We start from the raw sequence: 17,670 nt of genomic DNA, 5'->3' as shown, positions 1-17,670 counted from the left end.
TTTCTCTAACTTTATCAGCTGCAATGCTTAGAGTTAGACTTTGGTGTCATTTTGTACACGGTGTATACAAAAATAAATTTCATTCAGTACAGCTCTCAATGCATTTTAATTTCTAAAGTGCAGCAGTGATAAAATGTAAGTAAGTAAATAAATAGTAGATAAAATGTAATGCCAAAACTTTTTTCAGCCAGGGGTTCACCGTTTGATTGGCTGGTTGATTTATCAGCCTCAGTTTAGGGAGATTGCTGATCGGTCTATACTTAGATGGGAAATCGATCTTTTCAAAGGATATTAACTACGTCTACAAAGGTCTTTTTTGAGATCCCATAACAACTGATGTTGTGTTTTATTAAAATGGATTGTATCCATCCAACCAGCAATCAGTTCACCCTTATTTTCAGTTCTTGATTTTATTTATTTTTTACATAGCATCTGTAAACTTAAAATAGCGATCTTTATGCAGCATAAATCAGCATTATTGTGAAGTGGAGGGAAGTTGATCTGCAGTTTTCGTTTATCAGCTATTGTATATTTTTGGGGGATGAGATTTTCTTTTTTATATTCAACCATCAATCTTTACAGAAACTCTGACCAGCCTGGCAGTCCCTACTGGACAAAAGCAACCCCACAGCATCATGCTGCCATAACCATGTTTTATAATAGAGATGACTGTGTTAGTTTACTGCCACACACAGCATTTTACCTCTTTGAGAAGCAAGCAGCTCAATTGGTTTCACATTTAACTAAACTCTTTCCAGCTTTTTAAGCCGGACTAAAGAGTGCTCCGTGAGATGTTAATATTGGGAAGATTGTTTCACAAATGCTCCCTAAACTCCTGCACAAGTTCCCCTCTAACCTGGCTGTTTTTCTTGGACTTCATTATGCTTTTTAGGCCAATGTTCTCCAACTAACCAATAAGGCCTTTGCAGATTAGCTGCATTTATACTGAGATAAAAAAGAGCCATTAGCCCTATTTAGTAATTAGCTGATTTCTGAAGGCGGTTAGTTGAAATGGATTTTAATTAAGGGTATCGGTAAAGGGGGTGGACAAATGCTGATATATGCTAGACTCGTTTTTTTTTTTTTTTTTACAGAAATGAAAAAATAAGGAAACAGAACTGTTTTATCCCAAATCCCTACAGCATTCACTGTTGTTGTAATGTGACTAAATGTGAAAAGGAAATATGATGTCTTCATCACACTGGGTTTCTTTAACCAGAATCATTATTTGTTTCACTTAGAAAGATGGGAAGAAAAACTAAAATTCAGTCTTGAAAGTTTTGTTTTCAATGGCGTCAGAATTTGAATTGGGCTTAAAAACATAATAAATAAATTAGTGCTGTCAAAATTATCGCGTTATTATCGCGTTAACGAGAGGCCATTTTAACGGCAATAATATTTTTAACGTGAGATTAACGCTATGTGGTTTTATGGTACAATTTTCCAAGTACATCCCGCTGCAGCCTGCGGGAAGGCGGGGCTATTTTCCCCCAGTGTATGCATTTCTCATAGGCTTCGAGAGCGGAGCTCCTCAAGGGAAAAAGACGCTCATACACTGGGTAGCGCTAGTGCCTTTTCTTTAAGCCCAACCACCAACAAACAAGTTGAGTGTCTGGTAACTAGTAGCAACCTGAAATACGCTGAGAAAACAGATTACTGAGGTGAAATGGAATCTGCTACGGCACTCTTGCCGTCTGTGTACGCCACAGGTCGGTATCGTGTGTGTGTTGGTGGGTGTGTGTGTGTTCTCATTTTTGTTAAGAGGCTGAAAAGTAACTTTCTAGAGCATAGACTACCTCCATCTAGTGATGTCGGTCTATTGATTTTGATGTATTGATTGAAAATTGTTCATTATTATCTTGGTTAATTAACATCTAATGTTAACTGTACTACATTTTATAGCAGTAGGGTAAAATGCTTGTCTTTGTTCACAAGACTGTATTAACTGTAAAGACTGTCTTTTACATCAGCCTGTTTTCAGGGCCTTTTTTTTGCCTACATATTTGTTATTTTTTGCTACATGCCTCCCCATCTTCTTGCCATATGTTTCTATGGCATAAATCAGTGTCTGTGACCTGTTTTCATTTTAAAAAAAGAACATTGGCACAAACCTAGCCTGTATGTATTTTTTGTATGTCATCGAGAGTATTTAAATGATTTTCAATCAGAAAAAAAATTTGCGATTAAAATGCGATTAATCGTGAGTTAACTCAGGCATTGATGCGATTAATCGCGATTAAAAAAATGTAATCGATTGACAGCACTAAAATAAATAAATAAATCTACTACAACTAATATTTTCTCATTCCTATTCTGCCTCCATTCATTGGTAAGTTTCTTCCCTCCCTTGTGACCATAGGATGGTGATTAAATGTTGCAGGTTGAAGGTCTATCAGCAGCTCCCCTTAACGGATGAATCCACCTGTTAGCGTGTTATTTCTTTAGTCTTTTAATTTAAAACTAATCGTTGGGTTAGTTATTTAGCTGAAATCACCTTCAACTAAGGATCCTTACAAGCTTTCAGATTTATTTAAAGGCTTTAACAAACTTAATTTATCAACAGAAAGATGCTCCATTTCCTTTTTTTTGTCTTATTTTTAATTTATTTATTACAAGTAAAATTTGTTCAGTTGGTGACTTAAAGTTAAACAGAGATCTTCTTATTTTTCAGGAAAGGGAAATTCCTTCATCACTATGAAAACTATGGAGCTACACCCAAGGACATAGCAGACTGGCTGAAGAAGTGAGTATGGTGCTTTTCTTAGTTTTTTTTTTTTTTTAAGAGTGGGTCCAGCTATAAGCCTATTATACCCATATGTTTTCCATCCTACCAATCTGATTAATGAAACCCAGCATTAGAGCCTCAGAGAGGAGGGCGGCTCCTTAAGGCTTTGTAGTATCACGTTGCCCTAACCTTTTATTATCAGTCATCACCTTCGTTTCTGTGGTTTGATCTTCATCACACCTTTCTTGCCTTGAATCCTCTGACTCACCTTGTCATGTTGTCATCAATCTACACCTGCTTCCCCCTCATCTCTTTTTTGCCACCTTGTCTCAACATCTCTGCCTAAAAGTCCCTTTCTTTGTCTGAAGGGTAAGCTATAGCACATTTCAGAGCTGCAACCAGAAGGTACAAATCAAGACTTCACAGCTATAGCGAGAAACAGTGTGAGTCTGAAAGGAGGTGCATTCAAGCTGGTCTTTTCAGCCCTGGAAAAATAACTATTAGGTTTATAAAGATTGGTTTAAAATGGTGCAGTACACTGTAAGTCAGGTCAAGCTGTCATGTTCAACTATTTGATAATCCTACATATGGATATTCTGACTTGTGATGTGATTATGGAGGTTCTTTGTAGTCTGTATAAATCTAGTTTCTTCCAATCCTTGGTTCCTTTATTGCATTCTTCATTTCTTATCTACTTCTTTCCTTCCTATATTTCCTACCTTGTCTTCTCCTTCTGTCTATTCTACCTCCCTACATGTGGAATGAGAAATGTGTTGGAAAAAGTTTTCATAATCTGTTAAGAATTACTTCACCTCTTTTTAACCCAAAGCCTATATTGTCTCCTTCACCGTTTCATTGAGGACTTTGCAGAATAATTTACCGATACTCACCTTGAAAATTAGATAATTATAAATATTTTTAATCCTTGGTAAAACTCGATCACATTTGTAGTTTGTCATCTCTAAGGATTTTTGTTTTGTTGTAGAGATGAAGCGTTTTTGATATAAGCAGTAGGCTACTAAAAACCTTCACAGGATCTGTTCTTTTTTTTGTTCCCCAGCTCTATTTTCAGTTTTTTTTGTCCCAGTTACAGTTCTCAACTTTTGATTAAGTTTCACAAAACATCAGTTTCAGCAGTTTTGTCTTATCTTTTAACTTCCCTCTCCCTTTTGCTTTCTCTGCTTCCCTACTTGCACAAGTCATTGTCTTATGCAGGTAGAAACAACGGTTCAAGATAAGCTAACTCTAACAAGGTCAATGACGAAAACTTCTGTAAACTATTGATTTTTCTTTTTCCTGCATCAAGTTTTAGACAAATAAAAAAAGCCATTTAATGTTGTTTTTTTCATATCCTGGAAAGCAAACTTATCATACTGTAAGTAAAGGCTTTTCTGATTAATACAAGTTGCTCTATTTACAAAAAAAGACAATCTAATGCTACACTATGCAGACACTCCATCTGCACTGATGAAAATTCCCTTCTGTAGGATGAGTGACTCCAACTGATGGCAGCTTGACCTACATTCTGATAAATTTCCATTAAAGTCCTGGCCAAAGTAATATACTCAGTCCTAAGACAATTAGGTCTTAAATTAAATACTGATCTTCCTTCATCTAATCACACAAGCTGTAAATAAGAAGACCATGTCTAGATCAACACAGATTGATTAAACACGTGACAGGGCGTTCATAGACCAATAAGCAAGGATTTCAGCTAAAAAGTAGAGAAAATTCTCTCTTGTATAAACCAGTCCTCTTTAATTTGATTTCAGGAATTTAAGATAAAAGTTATTTTATGTTTGCCCAGATTAATTTGTTTGAACTGTTTATATCATTACAACTGCTTCTGTGTGATTCTCCCAGTTATCCAATCGTACTGAAGACAAATGTTAAACCAACCATCTCATTAACATACGAAACAAGAAATAAATAATTGTGGAAATGTAAAAAATAAAGTGGGAAGAAATAAATTAATGTATGAATACACATATAGGAGAAAATATACATTTAATTATACACTCACCGGCCACTTTATTAGGTACCCCATGCTAGTAACGGGTTGGACCCCCTTTTGCCTTCAGAACTGCCTCAATTCTTCGTGGCATAGATTCAGCAAGGTGCTGGAAGCATTCCTCAGGGAGTTTGGTCCATATTGACATGATGGCATCACACAGTTGCCGCAGATTTGTCGGCTGCACATCCATGATGCGAATCTCCCGTTCCACCACATCCCAAAGATGCTCTATTGGATTGAGATCTGGTGACTGTGGAGGCCATTTGAGTACAGTGAACTCATTGTCATGTTTAAGAAACCAGTCTGAGATGATTCCAGCTTTATGACATGGCGCATTATCCTGCTGAAAGTAGCCATCAGAAGTTGGGTACATTGTGGTCATAAAGGGATGGACATGGTCAGCAACAATACTCAGGTAGGCTGTGGTGTTGCAACGATGCTCAATTGGTACCAAGGGCCCCAAAGAGTGCCAAGAAAATATTCCCCACACCATGACACCACCACCACCAGCCTGAACCGTTGATACAAGGCAGGATGGATCCATGCTTTCATGTTGTAGACGCCAAATTCTGACCCTACCATCCGAATGTCGCAGCAGAAATCGAGACTCATCAGACCAGGCAACGTTTTTCCAATCTTTTATTGTCCAATTTCGATGAGCTTGTTGTGCAAATTGTAGCCTCAGTTTCCTGTTCTTAGCTGAAAGGAGTGGCACCCGGTGTGGTCTTCTGCTGCTGTAGCCCATCTGCCTCAAAGTTCGACGTACTGTGCGTTCAGAGATGCTCTTCTGCCCACCTTGGTTGTAACGGGTGGTTATTTGAGTCACTGTTGCCCTTCTATCAGCTTGAACCAGTCTGGCCATTCTCCTCTGACCTCTGGCATCAACAAGGCATTTCCGCCCACAGAACTGCCGCTCACTGGATGTTTTTTCTTTTTCGGACCATTCTCTGTAAACCCTAGAGATGGTTGTGCGTGAAAATCCCAGTAGATCAGCAGTTTCTGAAATACTCAGACCAGCCCTTCTGGCACCAACAATCATGCCACGTTCAAAGTCACTCGAATCACCTTTCTTCCCCATACTGATGCTCGGTTTGAACTGCAGGAGATTGTCTTGACCATGTCTACACGCCTAAATGCACTGAGTTGCCGCCATGTGATTGGCTGCTTAGAAATTAAGTGTTAACGAGCAGTTGGACAGGTGTACCTAATAAAGTGGCTGGTGAGTGTATAAATAACTAGAATAGAATGGAAAATCCCTTTATTGTCCCACAATGGGGAAATTTCGGTGTTTAAATAGTTAAATGTTTTGGTCATTAAAAAGGCTAATTCTTTAGGATTTTTCTCCTTTTCTCCATTCATATATGTATTTAAAGGGTTTCCGCAGGTCATTCAAAATCTTTAAAAGTCATTAATTTTTTTTTTTTAATTAAGGCCTGAATTGGCATTAAAATTCATTAAATGTGAATATGGTGGCATTTAAAATTCTTTATAAAAAAAAAAGTTTCTAAAAACAATTTCAGCAGATATATTGCGATATATTTGTGCGGAACTGCTTCTGGTTGATCGTAAAATCGTATGTTCAGAAAAATAGCTCTAGGCGCAGAAGAAGCTAGAGAATGGGAAAATGCTAACTTTGGGCTGGAAAACGAGGAATTTGGGACATGGCTGCAGCCTGTCGATGGTAAAGATGATGAAGGATTTTGCCGTGTTTATATGACAATAATGGGTACTTGTTGATGGCCCTAAAATTATTTCTAAGAGCATTAAAAAGCATTAAATTAGAGTTGCTTATTCCTGTATAAACCCTGATTTATTTTTCTACATATTTCTCTATTCATTTATAAAGTTATGTGTATTTATCTATTTATTTATTAAATGTATCTATTATATCTATCTATTATTATTTATCTATTAAATTTATCTTTATCTATTAATTTTTTTCATAATTTTAGTCGCTCATACTGAATGTTTCAGACCCTTCCTTCGATAAATCAATGCAAATCATAACCATGCCTGTTTCAGAGGGTTCCAGTTCTTTTCTGAAATGTTTTTAAATTTGCTTAAGCTTAACGTTGATGCAGGTTAATCTTGGCTTTCTCTTCCTGAGGTTTATGAACCCATTTTTCCATGCAGTGATCTCTCTGCATTTGATCTGGTGTAGCTTTTCAGGTTTTTGACTTTAAGAAAACAATACATCTACTTCCCAGAAAGTCCGCTTCACTTGGTTGGTTTCTCTGAAGAGGTTCTTTTCAACAAACTTTATAGATTTTACCATCTTGCAAAGTTGTTTACTTCAGCTGATACTGTGGCCCTTGCTGCAACTGAGCTCACTCAGTGAATCTCTTTTTCTCTGGATATAAAAAAAATATTTGCTTGTGCTTAAAGCTCCCAGGTTTTCTCTTTGATGGATTCGCTTTGTTTCTGCAGACTAATTATGGGCTGTTTCAGAGCTTGTTTGACTTTGTGCTGTGTCTAATGCAAATGTCACACTTGAAAATACCTCGAGACCTTTTTCTTGCTTAATTAGAGAATAATTAAAGCGGAAGCACCCGCCATCTGAACACAAGACGCTTGGAGTTCAGCCGTATTTGTCAGTTCTAACCATGAAGAAGTTGCAGTTTCTCATTTTTCTGCTCATACGTTTCTTGTAACTGTTGAACTTGTTTAGTAAACAGTTAAAAATGCAGAACTTGACTCCAAATATTTAGATCCAGAATTATTGTCCAACAACCGAAGACGGAACTGAACGCCAGATGGATGACTTGGTGGAACTACACTTGAGAGCTTCAGCTCTTCTTTTGTTTATGCGTGTTTAACCGCCTCATGTTGCCGCATTGGCTGAAAGCTTCACTGCGTGGTTTCATAAAAAGCCTCCATTTGTTTCTTTTAGACATACTTTTCGTGTGTGCTTTTCTTCAGAGAGCATGTTGTCTACTCTTGGCACTGCAGAGCTTAGCCCTGTCATCTAGGAGGGGCCGTGTCTTTGTGTGCATGCGTGCGTTTTGAGACATTTTGGGTGGAGTGTAGACTTCAGCTGTGTTTGATTAGTTTTTTTTATTTTACATATGTGTATGTGTGTGTGTATTTTGCCCCTGCATAATAGAAGCTGGCTGTATTACATTCATTTCATAAAAACGTGTGTCTCAGTTTCATGCTGTGTTCCCCTCATGTTCCAGCCCACAGCCCCCCCAGCCAAAGACTCCTGAGGTGCAGTGGTCGGAAACGGACTCGCCAGTCTTCCACCTGACCGATGAGTCCTTTGACAGCTTCCTGGAGGAACATCCTGCAGCCCTGATCATGTTCTATGCCCCCTGTGAGTAATAAAGCATGTGAAAAAAAAGGAAAAGAGCACAGGCCATTAGTGTCAACCTAATGCATCAAAATGGAAGCTAATTTATAGGAAAATCTTTTACTTCATTACTTTTTCTTTTTGGTTGTACTTTGTAATATAGAACATTTATTGTCATATGCAGCTTTAATTTGAGGGTATTTAGTTATTGTTTAAAGACCGTTCAGTTCCATCTTCACTTCCCATAAATATACAAGATTAAACCTTTACTGACAAAGAAGGTTTGAGGTACATTGTCACAAAAACAATTCCTTCAATGCAAGATTATGTAAAAGCTTAATCTGCTAACACCAACTTTACTTTATCCTGATGTCCCTTTAAGGATGAAGAATGTTATTTTAGTGTTTGTTTTGAAACTGGGAAGTTATTGCAAAACTGGGACTTAATTACATTTCTAGTGTTTTTATTAACTTATGGTGCCGATCAACATGATTTTACTGAATTTCTAAACTTTAACATTAACTTGCAACCCAGAAAAACAACTGTTTATATGATCATTCCAGAAAGTCCGTTATAACATTAAAACGGAACGGTAAAGCATCTGCCATCGATATCATGTTTGGGATTTTTTAAATCAAGTTTGACAGTTTATTTGTTTTAAAGTATAAAAGATACATATTCATATTACAATCATAGTTCAATGTTTAAGTCTCCGGATTTTATGAGTAAATAGTGGGGTCCTAACCTCATCTTTGGTAACCGCTGCCTCAAAGATGGCCTCATCACATTGTGTCCTTACCAGTGTTTGGAAAGTGGCTTAACAAAAGTAACTAGTTATAGTTACTTGTCCTAAAAAGTAACCGAGTTATTACTCCATTAATGTCCAATCAGAGTAGGTACTTACTAGTCAAAGTAACTTAATAAGTAATCTTAAATCTTGATGTTTTTTTTTATGACTTTGGTGCTATGAGAAGATTGAATGCAGCTTGCAGTTTAAATTTTAAATTAAGAAAGTATAATTGTAGTTAATAAATTATATAAACAATTAATCCACAGTGCTACAGATCTGAAAACGGCATTTTGGTGTGTGCGTGGTGGGACCAGTCATTCAAGTCACTCAATTACAATAAATTTGGGAAGTTGTGATTATTATGTTTAGTGTTTATACTGAAAGAGCAATAAAGCAAATTAAATGTTTAAGAATTTTTTTTAGGTATGCAAATTTACAGGCTTTGTAGTTTAAAAAAAATAGCAGTGACACTTAAATATAATGCTTTTCAAGCAGTTTAACAAATATTAAATACACCCTGGGGTTTTTATGTTTAAAAGGCAAAAATTAACAGAAATTACGATTTTACTCCTTATCGGTTTGTGTTCCAACCTTTTCGATGTTATCCGTCCGTGTAATGTCTGTGAACATGAAATTTAAAAACTCCAAAGCTGTTAAACTACAGCTTTACTGAGTTAATTTATTTATTAATCAGCTCTAATCTGCCAAAGATTCAAGCTCTCACTTTCACTGCACAGCAAAATCAGACCACTATTATTGTTGCTTTATTCCCCTCTTGCTCTATTATGTGTTTTTGGAAAGTATTATAGCACATAAACAATGATGTTTATCCATACAAATGACATTTATCCCCCTATCCCTATAAATAGATCCTATATCCCCCCATTAAGGGGTCCAGTCACACAATATGACTTTACAAATTTCTCAGAGTTGCTCACTCTGATCACAAACTAATGCTTTTTGATTAGATTTCAGCACCCTGTTGGCTTTTATTATTTCTGTGTTTAACTCTTTGTTTTTGGTCCATTTGTCTGTGAACTTCAGTGTCTCAGACTTCAGTGTCAAGACTGTTATTTGCTATAAAAGGTTCGGCTGCATGCTGTGCAATAATAAAAATAGTAAAACAAACTGTTCTACATTAAAGTTGTAGGAAAATCATATTTAAATGTCATATTATTCTGACTTAAACATTTATGTAAATTTACTCTTTATCAGACTATATTGTCCCCAAATTTAGAAAATGTATTATTATTTTTTTTTAATCCTGTCTTAAAATCTGTGTTTTTTCTTCGGTTTCTTATGCAGGCCAGTTAGTTGTAAGTCAGCTTGTACACCTAAATCCGGCCAATCATATATCAATGGTCAGCTGTCAGTCACATTTTTTATCTTGATTCATATGTCGTAGTTAATATTCGCAACGGTTGAAATAAGAATCATTTCCTTTCCCATTGAGTTCTGTCTCAGTGATCACGGGGATGAAAGTCTGTGTCTTCAGCAGGAGTAGAGCTAACAGAACTGGCAGCGTTGCGAGGCAAGGGCTCAAACATGTACGGCTGTAAGCCTTCTACACCAAACCAAGCTTCTGCCGCCCTGGCGTCCTCTTCCACAACATCTTCGTCCCCGATTTCCTCCTCTAAATAAAAACTGAATAATGGAGGAGACTCATCCACGACCTCCGACACAAGACTCTTCTCCTCTTTCATGTTTCCTCTGTCCATAGTGTTCCTTAACAGTGTCGTTTCTAAGTCACCAATTTAGTGCTACTTGGTCCCAATGGAATTTCCCATTGGGAACCTACTAGCACAAAGTTGCTAACTCATTAGCAGAAACCGGCCACAACCAGACATGCTTGCCAACCTTCCACCACAACAACCCCGCCCCCTTGATAAACGACCAATCACATTCACTTCATTAACTTGTGTAAAGTCAAGCACCGCTCGGGAGAATTCAGAAATGCAACAGTTGGAACGGCCGCTTCCCTACGACTTTAAACAGAAGATAAGTGAAACCTGCCTGTAAGCTCTTATTCTCTGTCTGCTGCAAGGGATCTGCTTTATATTCAATATTTACTTCAGGTTCAGAACTGAATCAGTACAAATAAGCATAGATTTAAGTATATGCTTTAACTTTTTTTCAAATTACTTACAGTTTAAATGCTGGTCTAACAGATAGGGATGTTTTTAAGGCAATAATTTCAGACAAACCTTTTTCAAGAGTGGGACTTTTTGGTTTCCACGGATAAGGAACTTAATTTCTCTTCCACTCTGTCCATCACTCTCTCACTGCCTCTTCCTATCTCTCTGTTATATATTACAAGATTGGTTAACAGATATTAAGGCGGTATAAATATTGCACATCCATATCAGCTGGATTTTTTTTTTATTTAATTATTGAAATTATGAACAAGTTGTTTTCCAACATGAGGGTTCCAGTCATACAGTATGAGTAGCTAATCTTAAATGGATATAGAGGCCTTTTGGTTAACTTATGGTGCCCTCCTTGTTTAACAAATTTTATTTCTTTGTTTTACACTTAGGTCCATTTTTAAGACATATTTAACTTTTTTGTATGTGTGCAACAAGCAAATAAGCGACTCGTTTTTACCAGTGGAGGTGTGAAAGAAAGAGGGGAAAAGTCCAAGATTGAGTGTGAAAAAGTGACAATACATTGGATGCCAACGGTGACCAGGCCAGCACTCTGAACACAAAGGAATTGTAGTTTTAGTTGAAGGAGGAGCTCAAGTAACAGACACTGCAGAATTAATGGATGCTTTAATACATTTTTCCTGCAGATTGCGTCTGCATGCTAAATGTTAATCGTCTACTGAGTGTGCCCCGTGCAAATGTTGTTTTCAGGCTTAAAAACAATTAAGAAAACAATATCAGGATGAAAGCTTGCATGTAATGCTTTATTTTGAAATAATAATTGGGATTTTTATGTGAGTTTTTATAGGTATACTATGAAACTTCATCCCTTTAAGTTATAAACAACCATGTCTTTAACAACCAGCTGTGCTTGTAAATGCTTTGCAATCCTGATAGATGAAGAACTTGAAGCAGTTTGGTGGAAAACTCCACCAAGTCAGAGTAAAACGTTATCTTTACTCTTTTATTTTGCAAATAAATAGTCAACATGAATTCATTAAAGGCCAGCACTGATAATGGAGAAGAAAATATCAAGCTGATAAAAAGTAATTAATTCTATAATCTCCAGGGTTGTTTTACTCCCATTTTTGTGTTAAACCTTTTGACAGATTTTAAAAATTGTGTAATCTTATGTTTGTTTCTCCCCCAGCCCCTTTTGTGCAATGAACTATGTAGCGTAATCTTGAGAATGTTTTCAACATTTCAAAATGTCCCTCATCGTGTCAGAAGAGCTTCTCGCTCCTTCCTGCCATGGAAAACATTCTCATGCGGTTTCCCTTGGGTTCAGCTGTTATTTAGTCACACAGATAACATCACCATTTTGCTGTCATGCTAGGTATGAACCGTCTGTTGGAGAAAGAAACCAAAGAAAGATTGGAAATGGAAAAACAAACAGGCCAGAGCGAATGCAGGAAATTCAGCGCACAATAGATATGTATCAGACACGAAACCCTCCATCCTTGTGAATAACACCTCATTGTTACCATATGGTTTATTTAATTCTGCTTGTCATATCTACACATGCCTCACATTTTCATTTAGGCACCATACACTGAATGTGTAACACTGCCAGACTTTTCCCCACTTCCAGACAAACATTCCTCCTCTCTGTTGGGGAGCTTTCCACTCCTCTTGCTGTGACATATAACTCGCATGAAGTTAGACGACATGCTGTTAATTTTGATGCAGCTAGATTTATATCGAACGTATAAAACGGATCAGTATTTTCAAAATGCAAAAAGTTACATCAAAGCACATCTTTAAAATGATGTTCCTTTTTGAAGGTCTGTGTCCTCAGAAGTTGTCACTGGTGAAGTGTTGCTGCCTGTGTTTTGCAAAGTGGTGGATCAGGGTTTTTTTTTTCTGTGCCCTTCTGTTCCCAATTTTAATGCTAATCTTTTTCTTTTCCATGAAAATGATTGCAGTTGACTTTTGTAAAGTATGTTAACGGGGTAAAATTGGGTTGTACGTCACAATAACATGGCCACAAATGCCAGAATAAAACTGCCTTTGTACTGAAAGTGCTTTGGAATCCAAATCTTCTTTAAATTGAAACAGATCTGTTAAATAATTTGTTGATATTTTAGCACAGGAGTCTTTACTTTGTGGCACAAATCAATTTCAGATCACTTTTTTTTTCCCATTAATTTTCCTGAAATGGGATACATCAAGCTTGAGTTGATGTCAGAAACCTTGAACCCCTATGGATATCAAGAATAACATCAGGATTGTGGGCTTAAGGGCTGGTTATACTCCCAGCAGCAGTGTGTCGCAGTGAGCTTGTCGCACATTTGAAATGTGGTCTGCGCTATGTTATTCCATGCCACAACGCAAGAGGGACAATCAGGAACTAGCTGTGGTTCTAGATATGGAAGAGGCGGTGAGGAAGTGGGGGCAAGTTTGTGCAAAAACGGAGGAACATGAGGGCGAAAAAGAGCGGGGAGCCAGGTGGAAAAAGGCCAGCATTCTCGCGCACCTCACTCTTCTAGCTGGATTCATCTTCATGAGTCGTTTTCCTCAACGGCGGTCATACAAACAAAACAAGCCGGTAAGGTACCAAACAGGAAATATGCATAGTGTAGAGCGGGTGTAGATTTGACCAATCAGAGGCCTCCTGTCTGCAGTCACCTACAATTCTGGAGAGGTGCAGCACAGTGTCTGCAGAAAGGGGAGGGGCATATCTGCATTAACTGCGACACACGCAGACGACCTGGTTTCTGAGCATAAACCAGCCTTGAATGTGACATATGTAAGCCACACCCCTTTTGTTTAGAAACCTCACCTGCATGTTTTATAGCACTCTGGACTTGGTTCTGATTGCCTTGTCTAATGTCAGAGGACAAAGTAATCCTCGTGAATTCTGCTTTCTAAGCAGCAGCCGCTTCCTGCCCAGGAGACATAAGCGGCCATCACTGTTTTGATCTTATTTTTCTTTGAGTTTTAAAATGTTTTCAGTTCCAAAAGGTTTCAGTATATGTCCAGCCTTCCTCAAGTTGAGCCTAACTTTCAGAGTAACTTGATACCATGCTGCATACCCAGGGTGGCATCATGAAACGGGCCGCACCAAAGGGTGAGAGGCGGCAGTGGTTTTTCAGTCTATTATTTTTATACAATACAGATGTTTAGTCTTGACTAACTTTTCCGATGGAATATTCATTTATTTACAGTTAAATGGCCTCAATAGGAAAATTAAGCTGATATGGTGCTTCAATACACATTTGCTTCAAAGCTTTAACACCATGATGTTATTGCATGTACATAGGATGTTGAGATTATTAATATACGTATAATATACACATAATATGAATAATATGTACATTTATATATGTAAAATATGCATTTATTTTACACATTAAATCACCTTTCTTTTTATTTTTTTTATTAAATATGCATTGTATGATTATCTTTTTCAGTTATATCAGTCCTTTTTTTAAGACTTAGAAAGACTTTATTGTCATTTTGTACACAGTGTGTATACAAAAGTAAAACATTTTTTTCAGTACAGATCTCAAAACATTCCCATTTTTAAAGTGCAGCAAAGACAAATTGTAAACATAAGACTTGTATTTGATTTACAGTTTTCAACATTCAGCGCTTTTTTTTAATGCTTTTTTAAGCTAAATGCCTCCAGATATGACCCTTGATTCTGAAGGAAATTAGAACTAATTGAAGCAATTTAATCCAAATAGTCCTTGAAAGTTTGTTGAATTTGATGTTAGCCTGGTAGCAAAATGACAGTGTATTAAAAAAGTAAAGTCGATTTAGTTCGGGAAACCATCCTATCAGAAAGTACTAATGGGACGTAGTATTTTTTCTTTCTTCCCGCTCATTAAAGCTGCTTAGTTTTCAAGCAGAACTCTTGTTTTAAAGATGCACTGGAGTGAGACTCATTATCAGCAGAGGCTTGTTGTTCTCATTGGTTTATGCATCATTTTTTGTTTTGTTTTACAAACCAAATACTTTGTGTTTACAGTTCAGAGCGAGTTTAAAAACTAGTTTCCCAAAGAAATGGTGGGTCACACATTAAGCACGTCATAGATGTCAGCTGCACGGCCAATTCTCCCTCCCTTTGGATGGTTTCATGTTGTGTTTTATGACCATTTGAAAAGATTTAAAGATGAAATAACAAATATTTGTATGTTGTATTAAAGCAGTTTGGACAAAGAGTCAAAGCTATAATCTAATTTCACCAAAGCGGCTGATTTCCAGACCTTTCCTTGTGTGCAACAAAACGATCACGTCACCTGAACTTTCAGAGGTCACTGAAAGGGTGGCAAAATTCATGATGCCATTTTCCACCTATTTTTAGCCTAAATGTGCAGAGGAATGTCTGAGCGGTGTGTCTGTTTGAACCATGCTGGAAGCAGATTGCTCCACTCTTTCCCGCTGCGGTGTCACAGCTTCACAGATGCCTCTGCTGCACTTGACTCACCCCCGAACAGCAGCCAGTCATAAACACGCTCAGATCAAGGGCAGTCAGCTGAAACAAGCCTCATCAAATATTGTCAGCACACACACGCGGTCGCACGAGTTTGTGCGTGCCCGTGGCCTATCAAATGCATATTTCACACACCGTGACAAAACATTTAGTGCACACAATTGAGCCGCATATCTCTGTTTCTCTCTAATGGAGGCACAGACACGTAGATGCCCGGTTTTGCTGCTTCGGTGCAGTTTCTTAATGGCTGTGCTGTCAAATTGAGATTAATGTTCTCCCAGCTAACACTATCAGCTTGCATTTCTGTCCATTTTCACTGTCCTCCGTGCTGCACAGCAGGGGAGCTTTGTGTGCAACTCCTCACAAACCTCCAATTCAGTTCACCGTTTCCCAGAGTGAGGCCGGGTCATTGTGTCCTGGAGCAAAACAACCGTTTCTCTCTGCCAAGGCCATTGAAAACAGAATGTTGTTTCATAGCTAATGAAGTTTAATTTTGACCTGTTAATGTTTTACCACCATCTGGTAAACCTGTGTCATTGTGCCTCCTTTTAAGACCAATTCTGAATGACGATACCTCAGCATCAATTTTTTTATAGAAAACTAAAAAATTTCACCTTTTCCATTTTAATACAGTTTGCATGTTTATTCTTTAGACTCTAAACAATTTAAATTAAACTCTGAATCAGCCATCTCCAGTATTCCTGTATATGCTGCAGAGCACTGACCCTCATGCAGGGGTTGTTCTGAATGCATGGCAGGAATTAAACAGAGCAAAGGACGGACATTTAGTTTTCTCTCTCACTCGTCACTTTGAAAGGGACGGGAAGAAAAAAAATCACTTTGCATCTCCGCTAACCCTCGACAAGCTCTGCAGTCACAAACGTCATAGGCTTAGTTTAAAGGGACACAACTTTTATTTCCCACAGCGTGTATTAATTCCTGATTTATTGCGCGCACCAGCTCTGCTTATTATACTGAAGAAAGAACTTCCTGAACCGTTATGACAAGGGCAATTTAACATGTTTAAAAAAGTACGAAATGTGTTTTTGTTCTTTCTGCGGCAGCTCTGAGCGTTAAAAGAACAAAGACCTTCTCTTATATATTAAAAAATGTCTTTTTATTGAAAAACATGTTGGCTGCACGTCTCCCACGGGTCCTTGTTACAATTAAACTGGGCTGAATACTCTTTATAAATAAAAAAATTGCATAACTTTAAAGCCAATGGGATACATAGAAAAATCTGCTCAGATGAGCCAGTTTACCTTAAAGATGTAGTGGAAGATGTTCATTTTCTGGGTGAATCATCAAAATAAGTGATCCTCCTAATTGTCAATCATTCCGGTGACATGTTAACATAAGGCCGTCGTACGTGCTCGTCCTCATTTTACTTACCGTTGGTGAGTCTGGCATAGTGGAAAAATTGCAAATCTTTTGGAAAGTAAGCTTGTGGGAGCGATGCAAACAGCAACTTTTAAACAGAATGTGCACGAGGAGAAATGAGGTTGTGCATGCTTTGCATGTGTTTAATAGACTTTTCATCTCAGCAGCAGCTACAGGGTTGTGCATTTAAAGTGGAGAGTGCGGGTTTTTAAAAAAAAATTGCAAAAATCCTTCACTATTCCTTTAAGGTAAAAACAGACTAGGGCTGCAGCTATCCGTTATTTTATTTAGCAATTGATTTTTCTAAATATATATTAAAAAAGTGTTTTTCTAAAACGTTGCTCAATAAACCCGTGTTTGAAGAAAAGCATTGATTGCACATTTGAAATTCATTGTGAAAAGTGGATTAACTGAAAAATTCAGTTAATGCGTTTAAATAAGACTTGAGGAGTTTTGGAGGCGCAGTTTTTTTTTTTTCAGAAAAAGCTTTTTCATCCTTAAATGTAAAATCCTACCTTTTACATTTTTGGCTCAATCAATGCGGACACTGCTTTGTGCCTTCAGCAGGTTGTGTTTTAGAGTCTTTACACTCTAGTTAACCATTATTCAATCACTACATTAATTGAAAATAATTTTAGGAATCAATAATGAATAAATCTGATTATTGTTTCAGCTCAAAAAACAGACCAGAAAAACTTCACTCTGTTTAAAAAGTGTGCAATCAGCATAGATCCATCCGGCCTTTACCCTCAGCTCAGCTGCTGAGGACTATTTTCTTGGCAAAGAGAGTTTTCCTTAATTTACTATCCTCTACTACACCGGATATCAATCTACGCTAATAGAGCACCTTGGATATTGTAATCTGGAGCAAAATCTCTGACAGATGTTTC

General features: G+C 37.4%; 1 protein-coding gene across 1 annotated transcript in view; it reads left to right on the top strand.

Moving 5' to 3' along the window:
- pdia5 (protein disulfide isomerase family A, member 5) overlaps positions 1–17,670 on the top strand; it is a 111,272-nt gene that overhangs the window by 51,887 nt on the left and 41,715 nt on the right. The window contains exons 10-11 of the mRNA XM_038277740.1: positions 2,672–2,743; positions 7,916–8,052. Coding sequence (XP_038133668.1) covers positions 2,672–2,743; positions 7,916–8,052 — 209 coding nt within the window. The remainder of the gene's footprint in view (positions 1–2,671; positions 2,744–7,915; positions 8,053–17,670) is intronic.

This window comes from Cyprinodon tularosa, unplaced genomic scaffold, assembly GCF_016077235.1.
Source record: "Cyprinodon tularosa strain WSP-4 unplaced genomic scaffold, ASM1607723v1 ctg134, whole genome shotgun sequence".
In the NCBI taxonomy this organism is placed as follows: Eukaryota; Metazoa; Chordata; class Actinopteri; order Cyprinodontiformes; family Cyprinodontidae; genus Cyprinodon; species Cyprinodon tularosa.
The sequence above is the reverse complement of the archived record's forward strand: the minus strand, read 5'-3'. Positions and strand labels throughout refer to the sequence as shown.